We start from the raw sequence: 12,360 nt of genomic DNA, 5'->3' as shown, positions 1-12,360 counted from the left end.
CTATGTATAGGAGCCTTAAATGTGTAGCTCTGAAATACCCCTTCAAATTGGGTAATCCCAATCCGCCCTGTTCTACTGGAAGAATAGTTTATCCCACTTGATTCTTGCTGTCCTCCCCTCCCAAATAAAGTGCTTCAATTCTTTATTAATTGCTATCCACAACCTCTCCTCTGGTTGATAAAAATATACCTGACCTGTGTATAAGACTAAAGGGACTAAAAACATTTTGACTGCTTGTATCGTACACTATCCATATAACAAGGCTTACATTTTCTAAAATTTTGTATTATCTTTTGTTTAGTCTCTTCTCATATATCTTTAGCTGCCACACCAGAATCATTTTTAATCCATACTCCTAAATACATTATTTTATCATGTCCCCATAAATACGGATATTGCTGAACTAATTTGTGTATAGGTACATCATTTACCATTATTGCCTTTGTTTTAGCTTCATTAACCTTGTATCCCAAAAAGATCTGTCTCAAAATATTCCACAACACTATAACGTCTCATTCTGGTTTTGTCAGGCATAAAGTAGCATCTGCAAATAGAGCCAGTTTTTCGTGACTACCATATCAACTGTATCCTTGAATTTCTGAGTCCCTTATTTTCTTTGCCAGTGGTTCTAAATATAATGCAAATAAAAAGGGGAAAGAGGACACCACTACCTGGTTTCTGTGCTCAAGCAGAAATTATCAGAGAGGATCCCACCCACTTTAATTTTCACCTCCGATCTCTCATATATCCTCCTAATCAACCTTATATATTTTTTTAGGAAATGCAAATGTTTCCATTGTCTTGCTCAAAGGTCACAGCTTACACTGTCAAGACCCACCAACAATTGTATCTTCTTAAATTCTGCTTCTCTCTGGATTATCAATGTTCTGTTAATGTTGTCAAAGTGTCTGTCTTCCCTCCAGAAAACCACATTGATCCATATCTATCAATTTTGGCATTACTTTTGTCATTATTTTAGCTATTATAGACAAACACTTTATAATCCTGGTTTAGTATTGAAATGGGCCTGTATGAAGCTGGGTCTGATGGATCTTTACCCTCTTTAGGCATTACAGCTACCACGGCTTTCTTCCAGGATGTTGGTATTTCTCTTAAAAACTTCCAGATCTTTCGTTTTTTCCCCTCCTAGCTTCCAAACTGGCACAGGAATATCATCTATTCCTGGGAACTCTCCTGTAGATTGGTTATACATCAGAAATGTTTATCTCATCTCCTCTTAACAGTTAGTAATTGAGCCTCATCTACCTGAAAAGTTTTTGGGGTCTACTGTTACTATCAAAACTGTTGCTTAACAGCAACGTATCTAAACTTGTGCATATTATCAAGGTAATCCCTTATTATTTTGCTTAGCATTCTGTAGTTGACACTTCTTGTTCTGTGAGATTCCTGCTATTCTGCAATACTTTAACATCTCACTTCCTATAAATACTTCTTATTCCTTTTTAACCGTAGCTCAATTTTTTTTTATTTCCACCTTAATTTTAAAACTCCACCTTAATGTTTTTCCCACTCCCTAGCTATAATTTTCATAAGAAATTTCTATCCTCTCTAATAGCTCCTGAATAAATATATACTGCCCATTCCTTAAATTCCTCTCTTTTCAACAGATAGGTGGAAAAGCACCAGTGTCTCATTTTTACTTCATTACCATGCGTTTCCATTTCGTATTTACTGGCACATGATCTAAAATAGTTATTGGGTGCGTGCGTATCAAGACCTTAGATCAAATGCACATGTTCCCGTGAAATGCAAATTCTGTATGGCCTAGCCTAGTTTTTATATCTTAGGGGAATAATATGTAAACTCACTCCCAAACTCTTATTACTGAATTCACATCTTCCATGCCAAATATCTACCCTCCTTTGTTATATTTTCCCTTCTGGGATCCTCAGACACATATTCACTGTTGCAAACAACATTCCAGTCCCCACCTGCAAGTAATATTCCTTGCTGAAAACCAATTAATGTTTACCAAATTTTTTTAAGCTCCATTGTAGCAGTTTTAGGTGGAATATCAATACATGACAATGTAATCCTTTTCTCTTGCCAGCAGCCCCTTAGCACTATAAACCTACCATTATCTTTTTTTATCCTCTTCTATCACAATTGGAGCTCCTCTTGCAAATATAAGTGCTCCTCTTTTCCTTTGTCCCAGGTAGTCTGCTAAATAACCATCCAGAAAATCTTTATCAAATTCACATGTTCAGACTTAAGTAGGTCTCCTGTAACATAGCTATTTGCACTCTACATTTTTAATATAGTTCACTACTCTCTTTTGTATTTATCTGTGAGACCAGAAAGGATCAATGCATTGAAGGTATTATTCCCACCTTTTATGTACAACACAATTTTTGTGTTACATGCATACACTGTGACAGGTGTAACCTTTACACAGTTGTTTCTTGTCATATCCCTTTGAGCCTATGTTACATCTTACAAAACTTTGTTTTACTGAAAGCCCTCAAACAAAGAGAGAGACACCGCCATAACCCCTAAAACCTATTAACCTAACACTAACACAAAAATCTATGTATATCTTCAAATACTGAAGTTTTACCCTCCTAACAGGAACAAAAGTCCCAAATTGACAGCCACACTGAGACTTGAGTTAGCCTAAAAGAAAAGTTAAACATGCTAAGACACATGGTGCAGCCTGTGCTTCTAAGTGCCAATTGTTGTTTTCTTTTCTTTATAGTTCTCCCAGCTGGGAAAACACATGAATGCTTTCAGAGAACATTATCTCATAGCCAATTTCTCCTCAGTTTTTTTTCCTTCAGCCAATCATTCTCCACCAGGCTGTGGCCAGTTTCTCTATTTCTTGTGTCTCCACTGAGACAGCCATTTTCTTATTAGATGGTTTCCATGGAAACATGAAAATCAACAGCAGAACTGCTGAGCATACATGGTTTTTCCTCGAAAAAAAAGTCTTGTAATATTCAATATTCTTTCATTTACTTGCTTACTCTTAAAACTGGTTACTAAATCACTCTACGGTCTTTAATCCATTCATTTCCCCATGCAAGAATGAGAAAAAGCATATTATTTTTTTCTTTTTTCATGCTCGTTTAACCAGGCTTTTTTTTTCATCGCATTGCCTACATTTCTTAAAACTGAACAAGAGAGAGAAGGGAGAAAGAAAAACTGCAGCACCTGCTTAGAATCCCCATTACATGTAAAATTAATGAAGAACACTTTACTTTATAGCATGCAAAGCAAACCATATACCACAAAATAATGCTAATAAGAAAAACAATTCTTTACTCACAGTTAACTTTCTGCCTCCTCTTCTTCTCCCCAAACCATTTTTTGAACATTAATATGACATGAAGTAGGGCATATGCTTTAGAGTCTCCCACAAGTCAAACAAATTCTTAAAAAGTCTAATATTTCCAAATGTTCTTGTTTTGTCATATTTCACACATATAATTACCGCACTGTAATCCCACATTAAGTTACTGGTTTTATTACTGTTAGTCTCCATCTCCCAAATTCTTTCGTTGCTTCATTTCCAACGTACTCTCAGTTCTTCTGGTCAGCTCTTGTGCTCCCTTCCTTCACTCCAACATTTTCCATTGAAACACTGGAGGAAGTTTCACAGCTACAATCTCTGTGGTTTTTATTACCAGAAAAACAAGAAGCAGAATATCGGTTTCAGAGCTCACTTTTTGTTGGACAAAGTTCTGTATTTCCTCCTTAGCATGTACTTCATCAAAAAATGATTTTGTCCCTCCAGGGAAGAATACTTTGGAGATAGCTGGGTACAGCAGTTTGAATCTCAAACCTGGGTCTCAACATTCCCTGAATAGTGGAATAAATTAATTCTCCACAAACAATCTGTAGTCCCTCAATTTTAGTACTTTGTCCTTCTACCACAGTTTTGTCAAAATCAACTCCTTCTGCTGGTAGGATTGCATCGTTACTACTGAAGATCTAGGTTACTTTCTCATAGCCAGGTTTGGAGCATACACACAATGTGCTCTTTCAACTAACAACTCCCACTGTGGAAGACCAGCCCAGTTGCTTATGTGTGATTTCATAAAATTAATGCAGTCTGTTCCTTCCAGCTTCTCTGGTATATACTCAGCCAGCCTATTATTTTCCAAGCTCTGATTTTTGCAGCTTTGTCACCTCATCTGAATAGTTGTTTAAAACCTTGTTTATGTCGATATACTGCATCAGTGTTTTGTTTACTTTAACCAGGTCTGTGTGCAGTTGTCTTATATCTTCCTGTAGTTTACTGGAATTCAAGTCTGGAGGTTGCATTGCTTTTTGCTGAACAGCTGCAGAACTTTCCCCAGTCAAACTTTTTGCAGTGGATTTTTTCAGGTCCCCTGTATTTGTTTCTGCTGGCGTCCAGGCAGTACACTTACTAGACAGTTACCGAAATGTACCCATAAAACACAAGTCTACTGGCCTTCTCTGCCGAGTTTGGTTTTCACACTGGGAGAGCTAGAATTAAGCTGTTACTCAATGTGAAGCCATCTTGTGGTTCAGGCACCAAAAACATTCTTGAGTAAAATCTTTTCCCCAACTGAAGAGGATGAACAACTTACACTACCCCTCATACAACATATGACGCAAGAAAGGTGGAAAGAAAAGGGTTTGGTCTGAAGGATGAGGAGAAAGTCTCAGCCATCTGTTGCCTAGATGGATCACATTCTGAACCAATTTGTCTAGAACAATCTGTTGCTGATGATAGAAATGGAGATCAAACTTTCTGGAAGAGGTAAGGGACTGACTGGGTCCCTTATACAGGCATTTTGAATTGTTTGATTGTCCTTTGTTCTGGGAGTTCCTGCTTTTCTTTTTTTTTATCCTCCCTGCCAATGCTTTTTAAAAGGTCTGCTTACTGGCATTCTACTGAGATTAATATGGTCCTATACAATGTCCCCCTTTCTCTCCAGAACAACCAGGAAGGCCATAGGCAAAGGCATTCTACTGGCCCAGCTTGAATATGGACTTCTACTGTCTGCAACAGCATACAAGAAAAATTCCTCCACCATCCAAACTATAAGCAGCTATCTGCCTCACATTAGTCACCAAAAGAAGAACGCAATTGCACAACACTAGAAAAAGCAAAATAGCTTCCTGGCAAACAAAGAGCAAACCTTCTCAGATCATAACTCTTAAGTATTAAACTACTACAAAACTAAGTCTTCTCTCCACTAGATTCACGACTAATAGGAGAACCCCCTCATTCTACAACCTTAGAAACCTTGACCATTTCGCACCGTATGTACTAAGGGAACCATACCAATCTCACAGACATGTCCCCCCTTACCCAAGATTACATACTCTGAACATGCTCCTCCTGAAAATAAAAAAAAAATCCCAGTGTATCATCTCAAATCATATCAAACTCCCACTTACTGATATATTCCCTATTCCCTTTGCACTTAAAGCTCTTGTCATACTAATGCACTGCTACCACTTCTAAGCATGTACTGTCAGCAGTATTTGCCATCTGTATAACTCTATTAAAAGACTTATTAAATAAAACTGTATCAACAGAATGCACACTTTATAAACCTGTTCACCTCTTACTAGACTCTACAGAAACTGAATCAATGTTTTACCTCTTACAACAATTCTCTGCAACTGACAAACTTTAATGCTTTCCTGGGCCGAAAACAACATGTATGATGTACTTGCACTGTGAATTCAAAACACTGCATCAGGATATCATCTACAGTTAAATGACTTGTGCAGCAGCCAGAGATTCTAGCTAACATATCACCATATATATCTCCCATCAAAGTACAGCCCTTTTCATGTTCTGCTATACATTTTAAAAATCATGAATCTTAACTCATTGGTGTGTACTAGGCTAATGGCCCTGGAGCCTTTACAAGCCTAGCCCGCTGAAGTGCCCTGGCATCAAAATCCATTTAGACAATTCATGCCACTTTTCTTTAAACACTGTATGTCATCTTAAGAATGCCAACACTATCTTTGTAAAACATACCTTCAAAATACCATCATGACGCAGTCAACATTGTTCTGTGTTATGGTACTCTTACTCTAGCTACATTTTAACACTTTTTTAGGAAGTGTCCACTTCTAAAGTGTTGAGCTTTTCACGTGAATCCTTTCATGGTTACACAGAACCCCCAATCTGAACAAGCACCAACCATTTAAAACGCATAAAAATCTAGACCACTATCAAGGTAAGCATAACCTTGCCCCTATACATTCCTTTCAACTAGTTTTGTAGAATATCTGAAATTTTTTTACCCATATTTTTGGTCTGTCCATCACTGAATTTGTGATTTTCTGGCAAGTCATTGAGGACTAAAGCTACTAAATAATGACATACATTTAAAGTTTCAGACTTCATCCATCCACAACCCCTTTTTCTATTTTTCTGCATGGGGTTGGGGTGTCATTTCAGCAGTGAATCATCTAGAACCAAGGTTCACATATCCATCAGAAAATGCACGCCAACACAACCTGCTATGCTAAGTTTACAGCAACATTTAAAATCATTCCCTATTTGTGGCCCTTTGTCCCTCCTTGGCTTTGTCCAGATTTCTAGCGTTTAGGGGTTGAGAGGTATGACCCCTCCCAATACGTGACTGCTTACACTCCAGATCTACATCACCCAATTTCCAAAGTTGGGGTTATGTCAAAGCATTACAAAACTACAATTCCAGAATTTATTTTCTCCAAAGATGAAATCCAATATCAGTGTCTTCCAGAAGATACACACTGGGGCTTTTGCAGATGCTCACATTAATTATTTCACCCAAGCTCACATTAATTCTTTCACCCACACATGGCTGGTCTTTTAAATGATGGTTCACTACCAGTGTTACACTAAAATAAAAAAAAAGTAAATTCCCTCATTCCACTTCAAACTTTTATTTAGCAAGTGTGCTCTCAAAACGTGTGAACAGAAACTTTCTGGGACCCTACAGACTGCTTAAAATTTCCATCAGCTCCACATAGATACTACTATTTTTGTACTATAGTATCTTAGGGCATATGTTTAAGTCATGCATCACACATACTTTTGCACTACAAACTGAACAGCACCATGTACAAACTTAAGACATTCCAGTCAGAAGATTATAAGCCTAAACTAGTCTGCTTAATGTAAAAGTCCTAACAGAATCTTAATATAAAAATTATTAAAGGTTAATAATGAATACAAGACACATTTATCTACAAAATTCTGGTGTTAAAATCTTGGTCACAAGATATGTATATAATATGGTTTCCCATAGATTTCTGTTCAATCATTTAGTATACACTAATAAATCTTGTAGCAATCAATCTTAAACCTTGAGTTTTTATTCTTGCAAGTCTTTTTATTCATATGAGTAAAGACCAAACATTACACAATCAATATAAAAAACAATTATAAATAAGTTGTTTTAGTTTCTTCCAGCTCGGAAACAGTATAACTGCAGCCACAAGAAACCTCCACCAAGGTAATTTGTATGAAAACTAGAAATTGAGCATTTACAGACTTGTTCTCGAATGCAAATGATGCACCTCAGAAAACTGACAATAGTATAGTATACAAAGTTTTGCATGTCACAAAGGAAAAATGAAAGGTCATCATTTTGACTTTAGTTTTAAGAGAGAGAAAGAGTACTGGAATAACATAAAAGTTTCAGAGTTACAGTGAGACAAAGAAATATTTGCCAAATAGCTATTATATGCTTTTCACAACGGCAAAAGGTTCAGCACCTAAAGACACCCATCTTACTGAACTTAAGAACAGAGCCAAAGACTGAACTCAGTGAGTTAAATGGTTCATTACAATGAAACACAAAACTTTGTGTGGTATATAAACTTAGAAGGGGACAATTTGAAGGAAACAGATTCAATGCAAGAATGAGAATGACTTGTGCAGAGCAACTGAAGTAGCTTTGTCCTAATTAAAACTCATAACAGAGTCTACTGTGTGACAGATACAAAAACTGAAAATGAATAGGAGCCATGACAGGTTTAGGAAGCATAAAAGGAAAAATATCCTGCAACTTAAAAAAACACTGCAACTAAACAAGTGTGAAGACGCAACAAAAATAACACTTTGCTAAAGCTGTAATCTTCTTCTTTCGGCTTTTCCCAGTTAGGGGTCGCCACAGCGGATCTCCTGTCCGCTCATGATTGGCAGTGGAGTTTTACAGTGTCGAGTTGCCAACCCGGCGCCCAACCTTCCACATAAAAGGCACACATGCACACACTCACACCTAAGACCAACCTAAGAGTGTCCAATCCACCTACAGCATATCTTTGGGATGTGGGAGGAAACCGGAGCACCCGGAGGAAACCCACGCGACCACAGGGAGGACATGCAGACTCCGCACAGAAGGCACCCCAGCTGAGGATTGAACCGGAGAACCTCTTGCTGCGAGGATGAAAATAATTCTCAGTCAAAAAGGTTGCATGTAAAAGAACAAAAGTGTTATTTGCCAACTCTATTTTTTTAAGAATGTGCACAGACATAACAGTCTGCAAGAAAAAGGTACATACAATATGTAACCAGAGATTAAGCTAGAAAGTTAGAAATCTGGGCAGAGAAGCTGAACATTTACAATCAAATTGTGGTGTTTTTAAGCTACACATAGGCAAGTGTGCAGTGTCATATATGTTTACATATTAACAGCACTAAATTATTAAGCAGAATAAACTTAAGCCGACTTATGTAAATTTCTTACTTATTCTAATCATCATGCAGAAACAAGGTTTAGAAAATATTTGCATGTGCATACTAGAATAAAAAATACAAAGCATAGCTGTAGACAGGGAGAATAGCAGATAAGAATCTTGCCAGAAGAGTGATAACTTGCTTAAGGGCTACAAAGACTCAGTTAGTGGTTTGGGCTGTTTGCCAGATTGACACCAAATATAAATATATCCAACAGGGTCAGTAGCGGTGCTTGCTCCCAAGAAAAAACACAATAGCGCCAAGAAGTAGAATTGCTGTGATGAATCACATTATCATCACATATGTTTAAAAAACAAGAGTACTCAATGTTTAAGCAGTTAGACCCGATTTGTCTGACAGAGCTCAATTCTCCATTTAAATTCTCACATAGTCAGCCTTCTGTGCAGTCTAAATGCTCTCTCTCTGTTTTCATGAGTTTCTGTTCAGCACGGGCCAATTACCCTTCCAGCTGCCTACAAGTATCACACATGTGAATGTGCATCATGCAACAGTCAGAAGGCATGGATGCAAACAGTGCAAGCAGCCAAAGTAATAATGTTCTTCACACAGAGTATGGATAGTTGCTATGGAGAACCTGGAGGCATTAGCTTAAAATAGACAAGTGATTGTGTTGAAAATTGTAACCGTTTGTGATGCCTCCCTACCTGAGGTAAAGCAAAACATTCTTTACATAAATTACGTTTCATTAGGTGTTTCCACAAGTAGTTTAGAAAATAAGAGTTCATTAGGGTACAAAACATCCTGACAGACTTGTCTAGACATTCTAAACCTGCATCAGACAGTGTATGCAGCAGCTCAACACAATAACTGGTAGCATACAAAACCAGTCTACATGTCACCTCTACCTGCTTCAGACAGTGTATGCAGCAGCTCAACACAATAACTGGTAGCATACAAAACCAGTCTACATATCACCTCTACCAAGGCAAACAAACAGAACAGTACCTTCATCTGCTGAGCTGTTCTTATGACTGCCATACACAACTACATTCAGTAGCCCTTTCTAACATACAGACTCAAGTCCCCAATGTCCAGGGATGTTGCTGATTTTCACTTTTTTGCTCTGTACTTCCTGGATTTGATTATGTTAAAAAAAAAAGTGGCAAACCGCAGACAAAAAAAACAGTGACAACAGTTTAGTGTTACAGTTTCCTTCAAAAAATACATATCAATTCATGTCCTCACATTCTGTCAATTTCAAAGTCCATCCATCCACAACCCCCTTTTTCTGTTTTTTGCACATGGGGTCAGGGTGTCACTTCAACAGTGACAATCATCTAGAGCCAAGGTTTACACTGCCAGGTGGCTAGCCCTGTCCCTGTAGGTCTTTCACACCACCCACTTGCACCCACACTACCACCTATGGCCAATTTAGAGTGCACAATCCACTTACTGCATTGTCTTTGGAAGTGTGGGAGGAAAACGGAGCACCCAGATGATACACAAGAGAACACAGGGAGGACATATGCTGACTCTGCACTGAAGGCACCCCAGCTGAGAGATGAACTGGGGAACCTCTTGCTATGAGGCAACACCACCATATGCTGCGTCACTATGCCGCCCATATTGTCAACTTTCCAAGGGAATACTACTAAACTTTATAAAGTATTCCAGAATGGAGGTCTTTGTTCCTGATTATTCTGTAACCACGAATACTCTACAGAGTACTTTTCCCCTCAGCATCACTTAGAATATTGTGCTTTTTTTTAAGGAGGTGATAATTAAGGAGGTGATACCCATTTGGAAAGGTCAGACCATCTACAAACCATAAAGTAATTTTTGCCACTAAGTAAAAAACAAAGTACCAGTAGCCTTGCCATGTACCTGAAATCAAGAGGTGGTCAGTAAAGGAAAGTACTACTTCATGTACCCCTATGGGCTATGGTGTGTCATTTGATTTATACTAGCCTCCTTAAAATTTACAGGAACAAATGTTTCAATGTAACATAGCTCTCAACCTACTTCTAAAACGAAGAACACTACCTCTCAGTGTGGAACAAATGGACAAAATGGGGAACACTTACTACCAGCTTTCCAACAACTTCAGCTAAAAAGCTTACAGAATAAAAATATGTTACTTTAAGCTTATACAATTATGCTTGGGAGTTAATATAATTCAGTATTGTTTACCATGTTTATAAGCTAAAAATCGTAATACTGAATGTGAGGCAAATCCTTTTAATGTGAAACTATGACAAACACAGACATTTTAAAGCTCAAAATAAGGAGAGGCCCTCGTAATAAGATGCACCTGAGAGGTATGGAAAGGCGAAGATGCACACTACCCATCATGTTCTGAACTAGGCAAGACACACAGTCGATGAGACGTTTAAATCAGAAGAATGGCGTTTATCGCCACGCAGAACCCTTAGTATTTCTTAAAAACACTTACCCTAGCAAACTATAACCATAAGGGCACACTACATTATTCATAAAAACACCACCCACTGACATTACACTGCAGCCTGCAGTTTCTTCATATCCATTAAATAAAATACAAAGTAATTAAAGCCTGCAATACCGATCTGACCGGTTTCGTTGGGTCTTCAGTTGACCAAAAGAAAACAAAACATTTCAAATAGATACTCCGAAAAAAAGAATTTCACTCAAATTAAACAAACGTCAATACTTCTAGACTCATAAAACCAATGAAACTATAAAACTTTTAAGAGTTGACAGAAAGCTAACGTACAAGTTCTCAAATTTACACATTAATCCACCACGCCCGTATTCCAAAGTACACGTTAATCCAATTTATAAACATACAGCTATTGTGGCTGGATACGGTGATAATTTGCCACTTCCCTAATATACTTTCTTAAAAATATATTAATTTTACCTGAAGAGTCGTACTATTAGCCATGGGAACAGATTTTTCAGGACTTTCAAAACGATCAACACACAACTTGCTAAGCCAGCGAATTATATAAATACACTTTCTTATAATAAGACATGTAAAACTATGTATTTTCTATGTTTACATAGCCAAAACATAAGCTATGAAACAAAACAAAAACACACTCCTGCCCCTTCCGTGTAAAGATGTCGGATTCACTTCCGCCTTACACGGAGCATGTGACAGATGACATTTCATTAATGGGAATCACGCCTTCCGAGCACTACAGATTCTATGACGTTTGCTGCATAAAAAGCTATACTTATTTAGTAAGCATAAGGACTTTTATTCATGGGTTTTTAAAACAATGTGTAATTTAGATCTATTGAGGGGAAACAGAAAATTTGCCCAAGGACCGTTCCCAGTACTACCAATGAAATGAAGTATGTTTTATATTGTTCCATATTAAAAGGGGTTGTTACACGTTCATTGTTATTTTTGGAAGAAACCGTTACTATCCATTCTGTAAGCTGTTTAGGCAAAATTGGTAATAAGTGCTGGCCATTTTGATGTGAAGTTGTTCTATCTCGTAGGGTTGCCACTTGCCACCTTTCACTGTGGCTGAAACCGGAGTAAAGCTACACCCCTCGCATCACCAGTAACCCCGCCTGTAGGCCGCCCATTTTGTTATGTCCCAATTACATCACCTGTCGGGGAACGCCCTCTTTTTCTGTTCCTGCTGCCTGTTTTCGGCTGATTTACAAACTCCAATAGTCTGTTTCCTTTATTGAAACAGAATACCGAAGTTTGTACAGTGTTTTCC

The 12,360-nt window shown here is 37.8% G+C and overlaps 1 protein-coding gene across 2 annotated transcripts in view; it reads right to left on the bottom strand.

Moving 5' to 3' along the window:
• Window positions 1-11,767, bottom strand: part of VPS4B (vacuolar protein sorting 4 homolog B) — a 904,737-nt gene extending 892,970 nt beyond the window's left edge. For both annotated transcript variants that reach the window (XM_044065255.1, XR_006364000.1), the window contains exon 1: window positions 11,541-11,767. In XM_044065255.1, coding sequence (XP_043921190.1) covers window positions 11,541-11,564 — 24 coding nt within the window. In that variant the 5' untranslated portion in view covers window positions 11,565-11,767. The remainder of the gene's footprint in view (window positions 1-11,540) is intronic.
• Window positions 11,768-12,360: the final 593 nt, after the last annotated feature.

This window comes from Protopterus annectens, chromosome 3.part0 (assembly GCF_019279795.1).
Source record: "Protopterus annectens isolate FY-2018-M chromosome 3.part0, PAN1.0, whole genome shotgun sequence".
Classification (NCBI taxonomy): Eukaryota; Metazoa; Chordata; order Ceratodontiformes; family Protopteridae; genus Protopterus; species Protopterus annectens.
Note: the sequence above shows the minus strand (reverse complement) of the source record. Positions and strands in the feature narration are given on the sequence as shown.